Source organism: Dendronephthya gigantea, unplaced genomic scaffold (assembly GCF_004324835.1).
Source record: "Dendronephthya gigantea isolate DGI-Jeju-01 unplaced genomic scaffold, DenGig_1.0 000043F, whole genome shotgun sequence".
Lineage (NCBI taxonomy): Eukaryota > Metazoa > Cnidaria > Anthozoa > Malacalcyonacea > Nephtheidae > Dendronephthya > Dendronephthya gigantea.
Window position 1 is genome coordinate 1,484,588 of NW_021163053.1, and position 20,515 is coordinate 1,505,102.

At 35.6% G+C, this 20,515-nt stretch overlaps 6 protein-coding genes across 9 annotated transcripts; 2 read left to right on the forward strand and 4 right to left on the reverse strand.

The window, feature by feature from the left end:
• Positions 1-24: 24 nt before the first annotated feature.
• On the reverse strand, positions 25-2,643 carry LOC114527211 (myosin-2 essential light chain-like). Of its 2 annotated transcripts, XM_028548855.1 has the most exons (6): positions 2,040-2,122; positions 1,936-1,963; positions 1,627-1,770; positions 636-806; positions 487-564; positions 25-172 (listed from the first exon to the last, which is right to left on the reverse strand). In XM_028548855.1, exons 1-6 carry the CDS (start codon positions 2,040-2,042, stop codon positions 144-146), a joined length of 453 nt encoding a protein of 150 aa, XP_028404656.1. In that variant the 5' UTR covers positions 2,043-2,122; the 3' UTR covers positions 25-143. The 2 variants fall into 2 exon arrangements, with proteins under 2 accessions (XP_028404656.1, XP_028404658.1); XM_028548857.1 differs by lacking the exons at positions 1,936-1,963; positions 2,040-2,122 and adding an exon at positions 2,463-2,643.
• Positions 2,644-2,884: 241 nt separating this feature from the next.
• Positions 2,885-6,047, reverse strand: LOC114527151 (tetraspanin-31-B-like). Its single transcript, XM_028548780.1, has 5 exons — positions 5,884-6,047; positions 4,861-5,028; positions 4,431-4,649; positions 3,986-4,114; positions 2,885-3,593 (listed from the first exon to the last, which is right to left on the reverse strand). The coding sequence occupies exons 1-5, from the start codon at positions 5,944-5,946 to the stop codon at positions 3,519-3,521; spliced, it is 654 nt and encodes a 217-aa protein (XP_028404581.1). The 5' UTR covers positions 5,947-6,047; the 3' UTR covers positions 2,885-3,518.
• A 1,019-nt stretch (positions 6,048-7,066) lies between these two features.
• LOC114527233 (speckle-type POZ protein A-like) lies at positions 7,067-10,501 on the forward strand. 2 transcript variants are annotated; one of them, XM_028548880.1, is made up of 8 exons: positions 7,067-7,196; positions 7,959-8,075; positions 8,285-8,497; positions 8,730-8,881; positions 8,978-9,105; positions 9,207-9,566; positions 9,755-9,897; positions 10,017-10,501. In XM_028548880.1, coding segments are annotated over exons 2-8 (1,146 nt in total). In that variant the 5' UTR covers positions 7,067-7,196; positions 7,959-8,073; the 3' UTR covers positions 10,165-10,501. The 2 variants fall into 2 exon arrangements, with proteins under 2 accessions (XP_028404681.1, XP_028404682.1); XM_028548881.1 differs by having other exon boundaries at positions 8,001-8,075.
• A 663-nt stretch (positions 10,502-11,164) lies between these two features.
• Positions 11,165-14,490, reverse strand: LOC114527190 (putative hydroxypyruvate isomerase). Of its 2 annotated transcripts, none has more exons than XM_028548833.1 (9): positions 14,388-14,490; positions 14,138-14,248; positions 13,445-13,544; positions 13,232-13,346; positions 12,411-12,480; positions 12,289-12,338; positions 12,152-12,221; positions 11,908-12,042; positions 11,165-11,594 (listed from the first exon to the last, which is right to left on the reverse strand). In XM_028548833.1, the coding sequence occupies exons 1-9, from the start codon at positions 14,473-14,475 to the stop codon at positions 11,542-11,544; spliced, it is 792 nt and encodes a 263-aa protein (XP_028404634.1). In that variant the 5' UTR covers positions 14,476-14,490; the 3' UTR covers positions 11,165-11,541. The 2 variants fall into 2 exon arrangements, with proteins under 2 accessions (XP_028404634.1, XP_028404633.1); XM_028548832.1 differs by having other exon boundaries at positions 11,165-11,666.
• Positions 14,491-14,611: 121 nt separating this feature from the next.
• Positions 14,612-17,149, forward strand: LOC114527189. The gene is made up of 2 exons (XM_028548831.1): positions 14,612-16,669; positions 16,743-17,149. Exons 1-2 carry the CDS (start codon positions 14,689-14,691, stop codon positions 16,823-16,825), a joined length of 2,064 nt encoding a protein of 687 aa, XP_028404632.1. The 5' UTR covers positions 14,612-14,688; the 3' UTR covers positions 16,826-17,149.
• Positions 17,150-19,152: 2,003 nt separating this feature from the next.
• LOC114527323 (T-cell acute lymphocytic leukemia protein 1 homolog) lies at positions 19,153-19,650 on the reverse strand. The gene has a single exon (XM_028548983.1). It carries the CDS (start codon positions 19,648-19,650, stop codon positions 19,153-19,155), a length of 498 nt encoding a protein of 165 aa, XP_028404784.1.
• Between the last annotated feature and the right edge of the window lie 865 nt (positions 19,651-20,515).

Below are 20,515 nucleotides of genomic sequence, written 5' to 3' on the forward strand. Positions count from 1 at the left end.
AAAATACCAGCATGTTACTTTCACTACCGTACTAAACGTTTTATTGAGAATATTTACTATGGAATTACAAAAAGATATATGCACGCATTTACATGTACTTTCTCAAATGAGTTGGTAAAATTGTCAGTGTCCATAATGCATACTTAGCCAGATAAGACCATTCTGACAAATTCTATATAGAAAATGTGGGATTAGTTATGATAGAAATTTTGAATCAGCATGTTTTGCATTGTTTTGTAGCTGGAAATTTTTGTCTACATTGATGTGATTAACAAGTGCTTAGACCAAGAACATCTCAACTTTAGTGCCGACAAATTTGGGAATGAACTCAGTGGGAATAAAATCCATCAGTTTTCAAATATTGTCATAATTTGTCTAACCTTTGTAGGAAAGATCATAAAACTAACCAACAACAAAACATCTTAATCAAAACAATGATTTCAATGTTTTGATCAGGTCTCAATAGCAATCCTTGATGTACTTTACCTTCAATATTAATTCTTCCTTTTTTATCCTCAACTTCCTTGAATAGGACATCACATTCCTCATCACTGAGTTTGTCACCTAAAAAAAGCAATTTAATAATATTCAGGCCTTAATATTACATTGCCCATCTATTACCTAATGCTGCTTACCCAGAGATGTTAGAACATGACGTAGTTCACCAGACAAGACAATACCATAACCATCTTTATCAAAAACTTTCAATCCTTCAAAAAATTCCTCTGGTTTTGGCTTCTTAGGACATTTCTGGGCAACAGCATGTAAAATTGGCAAAAATTCCTCAAATGTTATTCTCTTTATTCCTAAAATATAAATTCTAAATTAAAGTTGCACCAACAGAAGCATTTTGAAGGAAGAATTCACTCTTTGATATCTATGACTGTTGCTGCTGTTATTTGTGTTAAACATTTTAATAGTTAATAAGTCAACTACAAATAGATGATAGTTATGATTCTTTCTAATAAAGTTTTGGAATCGTCACTCACATCTCGGGATGCTCCTCAGGGGGGCAATTTACAAAATAAGTGAAACATTTCCACACAAATTTCTTTACAAACTCAATGTTTTTTACCATGGCACAGCTCATGTGCAACTTAATTGATCTAATCTAAATCATACATTTTCACCATTCTACAATAAGTCTAGATAGTAAAATTTATGATGGATTTTAAAAACACGTTATTTAATTGCTAAAACAGTAAATTATGAGCAAAAGAAGTTCAGTTGTGAAATAGTATAACAGCAACAGGTTTCCAAGTATGAATTTTAAATGCCATAAGTGCCAATGGACTTGACAATAAACAACAGGCTTGTATGATTTGTGTCTGGCCTGTGGGAGTTGACAAATAGCAAAGGCATTGAAGCAATACAAGGGTGCAAACAAACATTTATTGAACTTGATTTGTACAAAATACTCCTAAGGGGCAAAAAATTAGCATATTATGCACAATGCCGAGTAACAATATTAAATAATTAAGATCTTTATAAACTAGTCAACGCCCAAAAATTACAGTTGCATTCCGTCACTATACACTATTCAACAATTCAATAATCAAGGTAAAGAATTCACATGATTACCATTGCCTACAAGCAGTCTTAAAACAATGTGTGGTAATTGCTTACCTTTTGGATCAACATCAACAACCACTTTCTTTATATCATCGCTACTAGGATTGAAATCTAGCGACCTGATTACATCTCCTGACTCACTACATTCAATTTTTCCATCCCCAACTGTGTCAAACAACTGAAACGCTTCCCTGTACTCTAGAGATAACAACAAATAATTAAATAAAACCATTAAAATTGCTAATTGTTATCTTGCAAACTACTGTTTAAAATGTGTTTACGGACGCCAAGTCGATCTGAAAAAATTCCGCAAGCGAGAAATCTGTGTATGACACAGGCATAAGAACTGTATATTTCATTTACCCTCTATCTTAAGCTCGGAGAACACACTCTGGAAAAGCGAGAGAAATGTTAAAATATATCAGAAGTGCGCAAAACAACACGGAATGAGCGACAGGAATACAAACCATTTCGCTACGTTTCTTGATTGCTTGCCTCGTAATAACGCTCGTGAAACGATAAAACGAAAACCCGATGTTTAGATTTTCGTAACTTGATATCTCTACCGGATTGCATGGTATGAAACCAAATTTGGCTCTCAGGAATATTTGTGTGGATCAAATAAAAGAAAATCAGTAATTGTTTACTTATTTCAAGTTTACAAACATTCAATGCTCGCAGTGTCTACGGTCTTTGTATGACTGCATATAGCCAAATATCAAAAGTTAAAAAACGAGTATGCTGAGCCTGAAAATGACGGACTTGACAAAAATACATATAATTTAACTACAGTATCTTTATCTAGAGGACATACAAAGCTTTTTGCAAGTCAAAAGCAAGCAGCAAGCTTAACTCCATTGGAATGTTTTATATGTCTTTAAACAATTTACCTTCTTCTAAAGCCAAACTTGCCATTGCTATTGAGTATTAGAAGAATCACGCTACGATTTTACCCTCCTTGAAAGAACTCAAAGAAGAGTCTAGTTGTATCCTTATCCAGGTGAAATTCTGTGATCTTTTATCACTGTCTTTTATCTAACTTTGGGACGGGCGCCGGCACGGTAAGTTCCGATGGTAGTGCGACAGTTCGCGACCATCATCGACGGCGTGCCACCAGAGTCCCAGCGGATAGTGTCCCCCGCAGAAAGTGTCCGCTAGCGAATTATGTCCCCCCCAGACATGGATTATGCTCCCCCTCGCGGATAGTGTCCCCCCGAAAAAAAACCAACTAAATTATGCTCCCCTTCGCGGATAGTGTCCCCCCGAAAAAAAAACATATTTCCTGGCTGCGATTCATGTAACGTCAGTGATGTAAACATTCAAATTTATTTAGATAGAACTCTTTTTTAAAGAACATTTAGATTTAGAATAATTTGCTTAATTAATAATTATTACTATTTGTTGTTACATAGAACTTGTCAACGTGTTGACCTTTCATAAATGGTTGCAAGTTATTACCAACAATACTTAGTTAAAACTAGATTTTTATATGTGATAATAATGGCTTCTATTATTTCATCTGTGCAACTATGGCTTACAAATAGCTTTGGAAAATGAAGCAAAATTCTCAAAGCAATCACTTGAACGCATCCAAAATAGATCCTCGTTTGCGTACGACGCGATAATCTGCCATTAGGCGCCAATCTCCGTTGATTCTACATAATTTACTTTTATCATAAAAGAGAGCAAACTAATTTGATTATTTATTTTTTCTTGGGTTTTTTTTGTGACCGTTACCAACTCCATGCATTGTATGGCCGACGATTAGGGAGTACTGTTTAAAATTCAGCAAAAGCGAAAAATATGATTTGCAAGCGCAGAATCAACCGGCAGGATGGCAGCCGAATTGGAAAGCACCACTGCTGAATGCGTCATTAACTTACAATATAACTCTCTTTATTGATTGGATCATTCTAAACTATGATGAAACAAAACGTTGCAGAAAATCACAGGAAGGCACTTGGATTTGCTCGGGGGTCTTTTTGATGTCGAAACCTGAACGCCATAACCACTCCAACAAACTACAAATTAGAAAGAAAATGACATTTATACCTAGTAACACGATGAATATTTCATAAACAATAAAATGAATACTGTTGCATATTTAAGCCATAGTTGTACAAAATCAGCCTTTCTAACGATGACGAAAGTCCGCCATTCTTAGGGGAACTTTTAGTTCTCTTAAATGCGTTTAAACAATAACAGCAATCTAAAAAGCATTTTTTGTGAGTCATATTCGTAGGCTGACTCTCATTTGTTTTAGAAAAGGGGAGTTTCGCTTCAGCGAAGGGCGTTTCTTTAAGAGGGGGCGTTGCGTTTTGCATTTGCCGACATAAACACGACAAACGTGATGACTATTGTAACGGCAAAAAAAGCTAAACAGCCTACATTAAGGCTCTGTTATATTACATACCAACGTGAAACTGAAAAACATTCCGACTCCGCCAATGCCATTTTTAATTGCATTCAAACCATGAGAAACAAGATACGAATAACACGGAGAACATTTCAAACAACCATCATCACCGCAACAATTTGGTAACTATAGAATGATTGAAAATAGAATTTAAAAAGGAAACAATTACAAGACACATTATTATAAAATATGTTGGCATGGACACATATCACATACCTAGTGCAAAAGCTGTGTTGCTATTGGCTAAGAGCAGCCTGAGCAGGTGCGTTCAAACTCGAACCCAATGCGTGCTCCCCCCTCCCTGCAAGTATGTTTATTATAATATGACCTAGACTTTGCACAACTGGCTCTTGGAGTATGTAGAATCTGTTGTTATTGCTTCTATAGCATTTCACAAAACTTGAAAACCCCATCTTTTGGGGACAAAATCTATATTCTGTACCTCAGACTTAGTTCGACCATGACATGGGTCAGTTGAGTTTCTAGTCTTGTTATCAAATCCACAACAGTTTCCAAATTTCTCCCATTTTCCTTTGCTTTCATCATCAAGATTGTTCCAACCATGCGATAACACCCTGTGCTCATATTCATCAGTTAGAGCAAGTGCCGCACACGAGAATGCAAACAGCAGAATGAAAATTAGAATTAATATGATCATATACTACATGCTGTTAAGGAACATTAGCTGTCTTTATAAATGCAAATATCCTCAAACTTGTAAATTATTAGTTAACATGGTTAATTACCTATATTGCTCAAATCTGAAGTAATAATCAATTTAGAAAATGCATGGAAGAAAGCAATATGATACCAACCTTATGGTACATGTAATCATAATTTAAAAGTAAGAAATAAAGCTTGAATGAGGATACAAAAAACAATATAATTTGATTATGTCTGACAGCACCATATATTCCAGCAAAAGCAATGAGCATAAGGAAGACACCACTAGCTATTGCTCCACCAATGATTGGCCAACTTGTGAGAAGCTGACTGAATTTTGAGTATACTGGTAGTATTATTAAGATTAACCCAACAACCTGGAAATAAATCAAAATTATTGAAATGTACTTCCAGTATGTCTGATTGCCCAAGGAGAAATGACAACACATCCATTTAAAATTTGCAATTTTTTTTGTTTAAATTTAAAATTTGCAAATTCTTTGGAATAGTTGAGAATTTAAATAACAGAGATTAATAGAGAATTTGCATTAAATGTTTTTAACATTTAATGTCATTCTTTAGGAATTTGGATTCTTAATTCTTAAGATGGGTTACAGTTGGTAACGTAAACAAAAACTTTGTTTACATTTTGAATCACTGTGTCTCTTAAAATATCCTGTCCTGTTTGAATATTTGTTACTATTTCATTTCACTATATTTCTAAATGAATAACAGATAGAGATCATAGAGTTTATGATCAGTAGAAATCTGGGGTCAATGCAGGAAGAGCAACTAAACATAATTAAATTCATATTTAATTTCAAGTTGAATACTGGGAAAATTACTTCAAATTTTACTTTAGACAAGTTACATATAGTTAAAAAAGTGGTTGTGGAAATTATCAACATAATAATCTGGAATCCAACACACGAATATAGTTATAATGCAGCTGTAGCTCACGAGTACCTAGTAAGCCCAATATTTGTCAATCAAAAGCCGAGGGCTTGAGCAGTTGAATTGACAGAGCAAAAAATCTGCTATACAACGCAAATTCAAATAATATTATACCAAGAAGTAAAAACGGTTTCTTTTACATACAAACAAAAACTAATTATTTATTGTTCTACACTGGAATTGGAACCTCGCCAACGTCTATTATTAAAACAGCACTCGATCGGATTGAACGATTTAATACATTTTGTTTTGCTGCAGGTTTTAACTATGATACTTACGATATACATAACATTCAAAGAAATGAGTGTTTGCCTTGTAAATCCAAAGCCACACGACTTCATTGTGCTGTTATATACAATGTTTATATAAATATATATATGATGAAAACGTGTTGTTGTTTAGATGTTGCAGTATTATATTACGCCATATTGGATTTTGAACAGCTGAGTTTCGCCAGTGAACTCCATAATAAAACTGGAACGATAACTCAGCGCCAGCAGGGTGTTCAACTCAAGGCGTTGCCCAGACCGAAATCAGCGTGTTTTTAAAAACGTGAAATTTAAAATTTCGCAAGTCTCACTTCACCGTAATTCACTTTTCACAATCTTCACCGTAATCCAGGCTTTCACTTTCCCACCGCCATTCAAAAATCTGAAAACATCATCGAACTCAGCATAAAAAATGGCACTCTTTTCACACCAAACACCTCTGTTGAATTGAATCGTTTTTATCATGCTCGAGGTTATAATCTCTATTTCTAGGCTTTTACATGGTGTAATTATATATTACAGCTACTGTGAGAACTGAGAAGAGAAGTGTCCGACAAATTTTGTAAGAGTTATAGACTCGCCATGGTGGACTTCCGTGTCTTCGGATTTTTGAATTTTTATTGTTTCATCTTTGTTGATTCAGTTTCATTTTCAGAGTATATTAAAGTCCTACTTTTGTTCTTGATTTCAACAAAACAAATCGGCTTGTTGCCTCAAGTAATGTTGACCTCTTAAAAGAACGGTGCTGCAAATGTGGTTCTGTTTTTTGGTGTTCCTCAAACTTCCTTATAAGTTGGTTTACGGCAGCTCCACTGTGAGAATTAGAGATTTCCTTGTGTGCAGCTCTTCCAATGTTGCTTGCATCACCTAAACTGCCTCCCGTAGTTATGCGTGGTGATGAATTCTTGCGCGTCACCATGATTGTTACTGGAACCTTTTTCTGCAGGAAATTTGTCATTATAATAATAGTAATAAAATTTTCACGCGTCCAAATTACAAGTTTAGGCTGCCGCGTATGATAACAGAATGGCAGCATTATGTGCCACAACCTATCGTTAACTCTTGCACTATGCTAGTGTCCGACCCTATGGTCCGACACTTAGCTATCATTATATTCGGAATTATTATTATATATAGCTCAGTGGTGTCGCATAGTTCCGACGTCCGAGTGAAATCCGAAGCTGAAACGAGTGATTCAGCGACAAGAGTTGTCGACTTGTCGTTTATAAATTTGACTAATTTCAGACTTTAGATCATAACAAAGGAAAATCTTTTAAAAATGTTTTACAAAAGAAGAAACGTTCTAGTCAGATAACAGAGAGGTAGGCCGACTTACACACTTTGCATTTTCCTAGTGTTCAAAACGTTTTTTAATTGAAATTCTAGAATATTAAGTATCATAAGTACAGTGTATGAAACTATAGCGTTTTGTACCGCTCGGATTTCAAACATGCAGGGAAGCCTACGACCAATACTAAATCTTGATATTTTTTCATTTTGTTTGTTCTATTTTCTGTTTTGGGAATAAATCACAATAAAAAAGTCTGTTTTAAGATGAAATGGTCATAGACAGATATATCTACTAGAACCAAAAGGTAGCATGTTTTGAACAATATGATGACCCTATATATTATTGTATTTAATAAGTTCATGTACTGTACTATTAAGGGGCTGTGCATATTTTAAATAAGTCAAACGTCTGGCTGATTTGATATGTTAGTAGGGGAGTTTCGAACAAGGCTAATCTGTATTAGACCCTGTTTTAGCAATTGGCCTAACTCGCCTACCCAGCAAGGGACCTGCTTAAGGCTAAGACGTAAGATTTTCTAGGAAGAAGTTCTGTGTTTATATGAACTGATGGGTAGGACAAGAACTATTTTTAGTTTCAGTCAGAACCAGATATTTCTTTCACTATGACAATGTATTGAAATAGAACTAAGTCCTGGTTCTGGTTATAATGCTTCTCTTAATGGTTCCTACCTGGAACCAGAACCCTTAAAAAATCCGAGGGACTTTGGGCTGGTACCTTTTGGGCTACAAACATCCTGGTTGATAATTTACTGAGATGTCCCTTATTTTTAAAGGTGGGGAAACTATAATACTGTTGAAATCTTATGGATTTTTAGTTTATTGGAATTAAATGTTTATCTACCTTTTGGATACCTTGGAATTTGAGGTTGTGGATAAATCTGGTCAAAGATGTAAGTAGCATTGATCTTCTGCCTTTAATACTGTACAATATTAGCCATTTGCCGTAATCATTCATCTCTGCAGCAGCATTTCTATTGTGTGACTGCATGTTTCTTCTGTCCATAAAAAGTGAGTTTTACTTTCCCTACACCTTGAAAACCTATTTTTTTGGACCATGCCTTCCCATGTAGTTCCTCAACCTGCCTAATTCCCCCATTAGGGATTACAAGCAAGCATCAAGTACAAGCAAAGAATCCCGGAGCAATGTTGATAATAGTGGACCTGTTGCAGAGAACTGGTGTTACACACAAGTGAAAGTGATCAAGTTTTCATATATGTGGACAATTAATAACTTTAGTTACTGCAGGGAGGAGATGGGAGAAACATTAAAGAGTTCAATGTTTTCCGCTGGAGAAAATGATAAAATGAAATGGTAAAGCTCTTTCATACAGATCTAACAGAATTGGAAATAATACTCTCTAAGGTGTATTAATAACACAAAAGTGTAGCACAATAATCATCTGACTAGTATAGGATTGCTAAAACAATCCAAAATGTTGGGGGGGAAATATTTGCATTTGAGAAGTTATAAATTAATACCATGATGGTTTGGTAATTTTTCATCACCAAGTAGCTGTTGTAATTTTTTAACTTCTATCCTGTAGGTGTTTACGCGTAAATCCTAAAGGTCTAGATGAAGAAAGTAAAGATTATTTATCCTTATATTTGTTATTACTTGCCACTAACAAGAATGAAGTTCGAGCTAAATTTAAATTCTCAATCTTGAATGCCAATAGAGAAGAAACAAAAGCAATGGGTAAGACCAAAGGTCTTTTACTGAATCAAACATTATTGCTGAGGGTATGTGTAGTGTACTTCCAACTAAACGAAGAAACATTTTTTAATTTTATAGAAAGCCAGAGAGCATATAGATTTGTCCAGGGAAAGGATTGGGGTTTTAAAAAATTTATAAGGCGAGATTTTTTAATGGATGATGTAAATGGTCTTCTCCCAAGTGACACATTGACTTTATTTTGTGAGGTACAGTATGTTATATTGTGCCTGAACAGCAGTCTGTACATTCCATATTTTTATGGCTTATTAAAAAGGTTTAATAGAAACTACACCAATCATTTTATTAGGTAAGCGTGATTGCCGACTCAGTCAATGTCTCTGGTTCAACATCTCAGGCTGTTGTCAAAATTCAAGAATGCAATTTAGCCTGTCAATTAGGCAATTTACTAGACACTGGATTACTGTCTGATGTCTCACTAATACTGGCTGATGGAAAGCATTTCAAGGCACATAAAGCCATCTTAGCAGCTAGATCACCTGTCTTTGGAGCAATGTTTGAACATGAAATGGAAGAACGTAAGAATGGACGGGTGCAAATATTGGATGTAGAGTCAGATGTTTTTAAAGAAATGTTGCAATTTATTTACACTGGCAAAACAAGCAAACTGAATGAGATGGCTCCTGAATTACTTGCTGCTGCGGATAAGGTGAGTACACGAATGCTGGCAAATGAAATAATGAATAGGAGAAACTTCCATTCCAGTACCATGGAGATCGGAGACATGCAAGGCGAACGCAAATTCTGTTAAGATTACCCACCTATCTACCTCATCCATGTAACAATCAAGAGATAAACGACGATCTCTTCACTGTTTCTCGCTTTCTTTTTTTGCAGTATGCTCTTGATCGTCTCAAAATTATGTGTGAGGAATCATTGTGTACGAGTCTATCTACAGATAATGTTTGCAGCATTCTCATCCTGGCTGATCTTCACAGTGCTAACCACCTCAAAGATTACGCTGTAGAGTTTGTAAATAGGTAAATACGATTTCCTAAATCAAGTAAAGCTAGAAAAGCTTTCGAGTACCAAGTTTCTAGGACTCAGTGAAGTAGCAAATTTATTATATTCATTTTAAAATCAATTGCATTTTTTTTAGTCACGCAGTTGATGTGACGAACAGTCCTGGTTGGAAAACACTTGTAAATAATCACTCGCATCTTTTAGCGGAAGCTTTCAAAGTACTTGCAACGCAACAAGGGCCGTTACTTAATGGACCTCCAAGAAAACGACTAAAAACAACTTAAAGATGTAATAACGACGTCTTCTATTTTGTAGAATATTTAATAAGCTAGCGGGAGTTACCTGGTAAACCCGAAAATGTATTTAATTAATATTACATTTCCGTCAAGTATTTTTTTGCCAAATATTTGCACGTTGTTGGCATCTCATCATAATGTACATAATGTGCAATACATGTGTATACTTGTATGTAAGTAAGGTCATAATATAGAAACTTGTTTTTACTAATGTTACTAAAGGAGGAGTGTTTGTTAATAGAGCAGCATAAGGCATAGTTGAACAGTTGAACGAAACCCAACGGAATAAAGTCCATTAATCCAACAAATTCTGTTGGTACAAATTCGTGTGAAAAAATCATATTTCAAAAAGTACCTTATCATTCCTCACGAGTTTCTTAGGATATTAATATAGCGCTTTGCATGGTGACCTCGCAATGTGTGTGTTTACAGCCTAGTAAAGGGAATTCTGGTTCTCAAAGTTATAAATGATTTACCGCCGTGATGAACGAGGTCAAGCAGCCTTTTCGATAAGTCAAAACCATCTTTCTTCTCAATCTCAAACCGACATTGCGCAATTCTTTTGAGATCTTTTGAAGCGGAAAATTCAAAAAGAAACTCCAATTTATGCTGAAAATGAAGAATCGCGACGCGTTGATATACCGTGTTCAATGGTATGAAGGCATTAATAGTTGCTTAGTATACACCCGACTATTGTCTATTACAAATCCTACATTCTGATTGGCTACTCAACCATCGTCTATTCGTGATAGTGCACGTTTGGGAAAAATTCGCTCGCGCGACCGTATAAAATTGCATTAATTAAATTATTTTTCGGTGTAATTTTGCGGTGTATCGATTATTTTCTCGAAATTAATATATCTAGGTACAGGGTGTATACTAAAACAATTAGACAACTCGCCTTCGTTGCCTATGAGCGGATAGTCAACTCAGGCTTCGCCTTCGTTGACTATTCGCTCATAGACAACTCGGACTCGTTGTCTAATTGTTAAATGGTATCGCGTTGGTATTTGCTATATCGTTCGTCATCCTCTATTAGTCGTACTTGGTCAACGGCAGCAAATTTGTTATTTTGTAGGGATCGGAAGCACGATTTTCCATGTATATCACCACTGAGTACTTATGTTGATTATATTATCGCAATTATATTTATTGTATTTGTTCGTAAGCTAAATACCAGCTACATAATGTGTACTGATCTACATATAGTGATTTGTTTTATCGTCAGCATAGCAAACTTGTTTTTTCGTTGATCATTTAATTTAAATTATGCCCGTAACTTTAGCGAGGTTTTTGGTATCATTGCTCCCCTATTCCACCTGTTCTGCCGATGTATCAAAGTTACCTTTATTTCCCAAAAGAATGCTAAAATTCCAATCCATAATAATTGATCCAATCCAATCCATCTCCAGTTCTTCCTAATAAGCGACAGAATCCAAGTTTGGTGAGTAAACAACGGATAGAAAATACTCTTCGCTGGTCAACAATGCCTAAACGAGTAATGACTAATGATCGATGCATGCAAGAGGCGACTAAAAAATTTTTCACGAAATAGTTAACTAGAAATAAAACGAAATCCAAGTGGCGCCGAAGGATATTGTAGCGTTATGTACGTAACTGGATGGGAAGACATTCGTCAAGATTAGGAAGTTACACAGTAACAATTGATAACATGAAAGACGACCTTACTGCGTGAAATCAAGGAAATAGTAAGGGTAAAAAGTACGATACCTGTAGGGTTGTATTCACCACCAATCCATTGATTATAACCTAATTTATGTATTAGTTTAAAAATATATTCAAAGTTGATTTCGCCAGAGCTACTTGGTTCACCCCTATCAGGAACTTGGCTAACCTGAATATGACCTGGTAGAGTAATGAAAAAATTCATATAACAAAAAACTGCTATGACATCGATGCTAAATCAAGGGTGTACAATAAAATATATTACATCAAGTCTCTACATGCCTCCTACCTATAAATTGTATATTGTCCTTCAGAGTTTTTGTCAGATTTCCATGAGCTCTTTGAGCATGAAAAAAATCCTGGAATGGCAATTACTCAAATGAATTGAAAGAAAAGTAAGGAATATGTCTAAAAGGGTAAACTTACGAATTCTAATTTCACATTGTCACAATTCAACTTTTTCAATATTTCTATTCCTAGGAAAAATAAAGACGGTAAATTACATTGCACACAATTATAGGGAAAAAAGTTTCATCCTTGATAGTTACCCTGCATCGTATTAGTTAAGAAATACCCGGGTATTGTTGTTATTGGTTCAATCAAAATTTTTATTCCAACCTACAGGCAAATAACAATTATGTATTAAAACTAGGCGGACGACTAGGTCGATTTTACTGCACTTTCAGGAGCACCCTCACTTTCAGTTTTGCTTTTACGGTGCAGGATGGACAGCGAAGGCTCTAGGGCGACTGTTCTTACAGCTATACATCCTAAACAGGGCGCTTATACATAAACCCAGAGACCAGATCCCGAAATGACCGGCTTCATTGCTACGTCTCCACCCCTTCTTGAAAGGGCGTCTACATAAACGTAAAACGTAATATTACCGGCGATAGCAGGCTGTTGAGAACTTGCTTTCTTTGGACCCACCGTCAGAAACGGTCAGATCAAGGGCGCTGAGCCAACAACGTGGCTCAGGATTTGGGGCTACGTACTTGAACGTAGCAGTTAGACAATAACACATGCAAAAAATCCTAATGGAGTAATGCGCGCTGATTGGTAAATTGCACTTTTTAATTGATATCAACACATTTTCCCATCTTATCTCATTTAACAATAATATAGTCCCCAGTGCAATTACGGACATACATGCACCCATGGCAGTACCCTGGGTGTTTTACACTCGCACTTTCGGACTCGCGCTAATTTGTAGATCTCAAATCAGTACTCACTTCTCGAGGGCCCACAAAAAACATTTGCAGGCTAATGCCTAATAGGTTATAGCACCTCTTTTATATCCAGCTTACATTAGAAAAGTCCAAACGTCTATTCATCACATTCCGAGCGAACGTGATTAGACCTCACCTACCTTTCTTGCTTCTTCTGAACAGTGGCGTAAATTTCTTATATAAATGTCTTCATAACATGAATATGATACTTCCTCACTATCAACTGACGTCGTAACTCCTGAACAAACATGAATTCTATAAGTCACAGAAGAAGCTTTGTCAGAAGCGTCACACACTTTTCTAAAAACTCAAATGCTTAGTTTGATAGAATTTGTTGAAATTGTCTAGCTTACTTTCCACATTTCAACGCAAGTGCATATTCCAAAGATTTGGTGAATGATTGCCTGAATTCAACTTCTTTCCCAGGTATACCAATCACTGTATTTTGTGTACCTATGCAGAAGTTTACCCGTTAACATTTAAAATTTATTCACTCTCTGTATAAACTGCATTGCTTTCTATGCAGCTAATTGTATACAATTAAAATTTGTGCATTTAACCATTTTTTACTCTGAAATGCACAATCCTTTTTCCTTTAACTATGGTTGAAAGTGAACTATTTTTTTATACAACTGCCCCTTGGAAGTACTAACAAGTTTGCAAAGGTGTCTTATATTCTCAGTATATTCAACAATTAATTAGGTCAAAGAGACAGCAGACTAATCTTATATGTGGGCAAATTCTTAATTGGCTATAGATGTATTGGCTGTAAGACATAAACTGTAAATATATGAATTATGTAGCAAAATAATAATATAATTTTATGTATTTATGGAGTGCAATTTTTTTTTTGGAGGGGGTGGTTGAAAAGACAAACTTAGATTTTCCGGTTGCCTGACTTCTATGTACAAATTGACCAATTCTGAGCAATCTGGGGATGCTATAAATACCAATATAGTCTAAACCTAACTCATATGTACTGTAAACTATTATGTTGGGCATAACATGAGCGTTTTTAAATAAAGCTATTAAAATGTGAATATAACCTCCATATCCAACCATTACAATTTGTTGTACATTAGCTTCAGATTTTGCTTTTTTAATTTCATCAACTGCATACTGATAGACTTCATCTCCGGATTCTACAGCTTTAAAACCTGCAGATAAGAGAAATTTAAAAACATATAAGCCCATATACCGATATAGCATATTAATTAATTGAATGAGGGTGTCATGTTTTCTGTACAGTACAGGAATTTGTACAATGACAGTTCCTGTTTTGATATTGACAATAACCTGCTTCAGACGCCGCTTTGTATCTGTCAATAAAATTTGGCCATTCCTTGAACATAAAACTAATATTTGCATCAACTTTTAAACTCATTTTGAACGATTTACAAATTTTGTGTAATAAATTATAATATTCAAAATCTAATCAGAATCTAATTTAATTTTCGTGGAGTTTGCGTGAATATCGCGTGTAGTCTCGCGATCCATGGTTACAAAAACGACAACAGACGGACATAAGGAAAAATGACATGTTAAAATTCCATTGAAACTAGGCAATAAAAGGAATAAAAGGAACATTTTTGGAAGAATGGCTCTGCTAAACCGTCGCCTAAAAGAACGTGATATTGAGAGTTATCCTTTAGTTGAAGATAACGATAGGACTTACGGTGACTACGACGAGACTGACCAAGATACAGATTCCGATTTAGACGAACAATTCCAACATCACGGGATATCACTGTGGCTTTCAGATTCACTACTTATGCTCATTGAACATATTCAGATTTTCGCGGTATTCTTGGTACTGTCAGAGAGATGGAGCTGGCCTTTGGACTGGATTAGAGAGACATCATTTGTGCTTTTGATCAATCTTGATATTTGGGAATTCTGGAAGATAAATAATGATATTTATGACGGTGCTAGCGAGGCCCACGTCCCGTCCAGCGCTATGTTTAGTTACAAAACATATCTAATTTGTTGGACGGGTTTAACCTTGGCTTTTATTGCAAGCTATATTGCAATGTATCGATATTTAATTTGGAAAAGACCACTGTATTTGTTGCTGTACCTCACTAGAATGAAACGTGTTCTGTCGGTTGTTGCCCAAGTTGTCAGCATTCCAATCGGGCTAGTGGTTGTCAGGTTGCTGCAATGTCGTTCATCCTCAACATCATCAAACATAGGGTCATCAAAAATCATTATTTTAAATGTTGAAAATGATATAAAGTGTTGGAGTGAATCTCATCTTGTTTATGGATTTGTGTCATTAGGCTGGGTTTTATTGCTCATGGCCACGCTATTGTTTCTTGCTTATCCTATGTATCTCTGGTGGGTTACAAAGAGTGAGGTCTTCACCCATTCAAGCTCTCAACATGAAGGATATTTACAGCTAAAAGAAGCAGAATATCTGAAAGGGTTGGATATAGTCTGGGCTGTGGAACAGTTTTTCTTGTTCTCTTCCTATCGTCGACCATGGGTTCATTACCAGTCTGTCATGTACTTCATGCGGTTCTCAGTGGTTTTTGCATATGGTATATCACTTGATTACCAAATATACCCAATGGCGATTGTAACTATAATAATGTTTCTGCTAGCTTTGGTCATGATAGTGATTAAGCCATTTCGGGTGAATGCATTTAATGTGATGAAGGTTGCTTCGTTGTTGTGTAACTCATTAAATGCATTGATCGGACTTCTTTTGGAGTTGAAGGTTGAAAGTGCTATTTTAATTTATCCAAACATCAAATATGCACTGCTTAGCATTAATAGCTTTGTTATACTTGCTTTTGTCATATTTTTCTCATTCATTGTGTTGCGTCACTATGGCATTATAGCAAAGAAGCGACCACTCTGGCCAGCTTTATCAAAAGATCAAAATTCACAAGAATTGGACTTAGATACTAAGCGATACTTAAGAGCAGTACTACAAGGCAGGCAGGTGCTTGAAAGAGCTCTCTCCACTCCACCAATATTTGCACCAGTTCATGAAATTGAAAGACAAATACAGATTATCAATGCATATTGCCGGGAAGCTGAAATTACAGGAAACCAAACATTTGATACTCTTTGGGATTTGCTTGATGAACTTATTGAGGCACACAATGTCTTCAATGCCCAGTCATTATTTTCACAATCAAACAAGATAACTGTTCAAGATACAGCAAATGAACTGATGAAAATCATGCCAGCATTCAGAAAGAGAATGGATAAACGGGAGTATGACTTTATTCTTATGAATCCCGTAAAAAGAAGAATGCTTTTGAAAATGTATGCACTGGGGTTATTCCTTAATGGAAGAAGTACTAAAGTGCAAGAAGATGTTACAAGGAAATTAAGATTTGATAAAATGGCAAACAGATCATCAAGCGCTACTTGGAAAAGTAGTAGCATAGGATCACCAATGTATTCAAACAGTGAGAATACATCTGTACCTAACACTGCTGGAACACTGGATAAGTTGACAGATAGCATAGATGATTTACTTAAACAAGCAGACAATGTGACAAACAACAATGAAGACCCACAAGTATTGGTTGTGCAACATGAGAAAAGTATTTCAAACAATACAGGTCAGTAAATATGACATTCAGTTCAAGATATGACAAAAAAGATCATTAATATTGCTCTTCCTTTCTTATACAGAAGTTGCAAATAGTTCAAGTGTTTCACTTCCTGGTGCTGTTGCAGATGATCAGGATAATATTGATGTCGCACAAGTTGTATAGACTGTTCTATAGTGGTTACTTTATATTTAATGATAGTAGTATTTTGATGTTAGACAGTCATTCACCCACAAATAGAACTGTGCAATCCATTGATGAGTGATGCCAGGCAATTAATGACTTTTCATATGACCTTTATATATAACAGTGTCATCAGTACTGCTGCCTGCATAAATATATTGACTGCTTTGATTATAATGGTGCACCCACTGCTACAACTGTAATTTTTCACCATAGTTACTGTGGTGAATCCATGTAAGTGAGTTACTTGCACGTAAATAGACTTGTAATTTTTCTTTATAGTAAAGGAGTCACTTACATCAATAATCTTCTTCAATTCTATAGCTCAGTAGTTCAATATAGTTTATTAGAGGGCTTATTACGTATGCGTACCTTGGTCTGGTATCGTCATTAATATTCTGTGATATGCCTCCCCCCGCCCTTTCGAAACGTAACTAGAGGTAACACAGCAAAATTACCCTGGGTACGAGGTTGCTAGAAGTGATGTTTTATTTCTATCATTCGCACAAGTTTATACAGTCGCATTTCGTTTCCTTTTCTCATGAAAATTTTTTTATTATTATAAGTTCGGGTCAGGAATTCTTCGTTCATTTAATCATTTTTTGTACTGAAGGTAGGAGAGACCAAATCGTAGTAAAAGTTAAAAAATTGGCGTGTTTGCGAAAAACAGATTGAATGTGTACTATCAAATTTAGTTGGGCTATGAAGGCTTTTTACAATGTAAGGATGGCCAATGAATCATGATGTCCAAGCTTGTTCGGCGCGATCAAGTAATCCTTCTATTCCTGGACCAAATTATCCTTGATTTCACTGAGTTGCCCTTACACGGTCTTCAAGCATTTCTTTTTCGATAATCTCTTTGAGTACTTGTAAAAAAATCATGTCTCTAAACATGGATTTGCAGTCTTGGTAATATAAGCAGGCATTTTCAATATGAAGGATGGGCTGTCATATCAGAAATAGTTGCGTCAAGAAATCGTACAGTCGTACTGCAACTCTGCAAGATGATGCAAGGTTATTTCGAAAGAAATGACAGCTCCTATTGCTATTGGCTTTGGGATGATTTTGGACTACTTTGTGCGTCATTACACCGGTGCCTCAATGCAGTAAAAATATTCTGGAGTGGAAAAGGGAGAATAGATAAAACGACAAGTGGAATCGTTGCGGCATTATGTCCACGTTACTTGAAATGCAGGAAAAAAAGTACTGGAACTAGTTATCAAATAATAGTCTCATAATCTCGTTCCCGATCTGATAATAATAGTCTCATAAATTCATAATCTCGTTCCCCGACCTGATAATACAATCGGCCCCAGGGATTGCAAAGTCAAACCAGCCAGAGTTTCTCTATTCCTCGCACTATGCTTGCTGAATATAAAGCATGCACATTTGCGTTGCTGACAATAACGAAATTTAATCTTATTGCAAACTACTCAACCAAGAGCAAACCAAAGATTTTTGAAGCTTAATAAGGAAATGCTATTTGCATTTGTCTCAAATATCAAATATAAGCTGAGAAAATATTTTATTTATTCCGCTAATTGGAGTCGCTAAAATTTACCGACTGGTTGACGATTTGAATGACTTGAATCAACTTGAAAGAAAGACCCAGGCTTGATATTGTCACTATTTTATTCTGGTTATACCACATCTTGCGCAAAACCGAATGCAAAATTTAATTAAGATAATTCATTAATTGCTAATATATGTAACAACTAGGTAAGGTAATACGAATGGTAAATTTAAACATGTTTCTACTGAACATTTACTATGTCCACAGTTACAGGTATCACTGGACAGATATCGTGATATGCGCGCGCGAATAGAATAAATTAGTTAACACGTTATTTGTGTAAAAAGCGCAATTTGACGCACGCGATAAATAAGACATTATTACCCTTTGTTTTACACGCACCGCTTGCATGATTGAATAACAAAACAAGCACTTGTAGAGAATGGCTATTGAAGGTTATTTGGACGTTTGCAAGTGTGTTAGTAGCATGGAAAGTTAATGCATACCATTTAGAATTTGCTTATTAAAAATAATACATTGTACATATGGTACATACATTTTATCCACAGGTGCATCGTTACCGCAAGAGCGACGCGCAATAAAGCAATGTGTTTAATAATGGCGCGCGTTGTCTCATGCGGTTTGCCTATCGTCACGATGATCTAATTTTTGAAATGATGTCAGGATGTGAACAAGCGTTGGAAAACATTATCAGTTTTCACGAGCAACATGTTTAGATTTTAGCATGGCAATTGTCTTGTTACGATTATCTTTATTAGATCGACAGCTTGTTTTATTACTGTGGACTATATACAGCATCATATTGAGAACATTGTGTGTATTCAATGCCATACTGTGCGCTGTATGGAAACTGTTTATCCCATCTGCTATTTAAATATTCGCTGTCCATTGTGTCCATATCATGTAAGAGTTTGTCCAAGAACTGAATATATCTCATCGCAAGCCTTAAAATTTCATTTTTCGATAGTTTCTTATCGTATGGGTATGTAGGTAAGAGTTTTCTTAATTCACCAAAAGCATGATTAACATTCTTCTGTCTCCATCTTTCTCGTGTATTTGTGAACATTCTTTTAACAACTTTATTTTGTCGTTGTTCATCATGATAGGCCATGCTGATATGTGGGACTTTCTTGATCTCTCTTAACGGATAATAATCCGATATAATATCTTGTGAACACGGAGATGAATAAGCAAATGATTTCCATGAAGATGATTGTTTGCAATTTGTGGATGAACGATATAATTTTCCTTGAATACTACTAGCGCTCACCATATTGTGATATTCCCTCTTGGTCGCAATCAATGCAGACATAAAATGAGTGACTTTATCAAGCGTCGTAGATATATCTGACAAATGAATTACTTAACGAATTTTTCGTTATTGGATCTGCATTCTATCGTGAAGATCTAATAAAGCATGAAGAATTGTTCACAAGCTTTTAAAGTCCCGGCTGGCGCCGTTTGCGTCAGTAAATGCCAGAAAATGCGCTCTATTAGATCAAACATCAAGATAATGTCGAATGATAACTTGGATTGTTTACCTTGCGCATCCCTCGACCAATCAATGCGCACCATTTGTGATTATCATAAATTGATGTCAGCTTGTTTTAAAAGTGCAATTACTCAGTTAATTGCTTCCTTCAAACTCTCTTTATACTAGCTTACCTGGGAGGTCTAAACACAAACAATCTTATCTCTTTTATAGTTTCATGTTAGATTTATTAATTTGACATATTCTCAACGCAAATACTATCCCATATATACGCGCAATGTTATTTTATGACTTCAATTTTCTAAAGTGGCCAACCGCTAGGTTCGACAAGTTTTTAATTACTGGTCACATGTAAAATGTATCAAGGTTCAACATTCCTAATGTAAAACATTTAGCACGTTTACAAAATTAGGAAGATCAAATTAAATTAAAACAACGACCTGTTTATACTGCAGAATGGCGCTGAGTTTATGAAAAACAGATTAGAGAAATATCAAGAACAAACCATAAACCTACCCATAAAGTGGAATGTGGTGAATATACACTACCATAGGACTCAAGGCAACAGTGTGCAGTGTACAACGCTTCCGATACACGGCGCTCGGAATGGCACGAAGAAGTCGTAACCGCGCAAAATATTAAAATA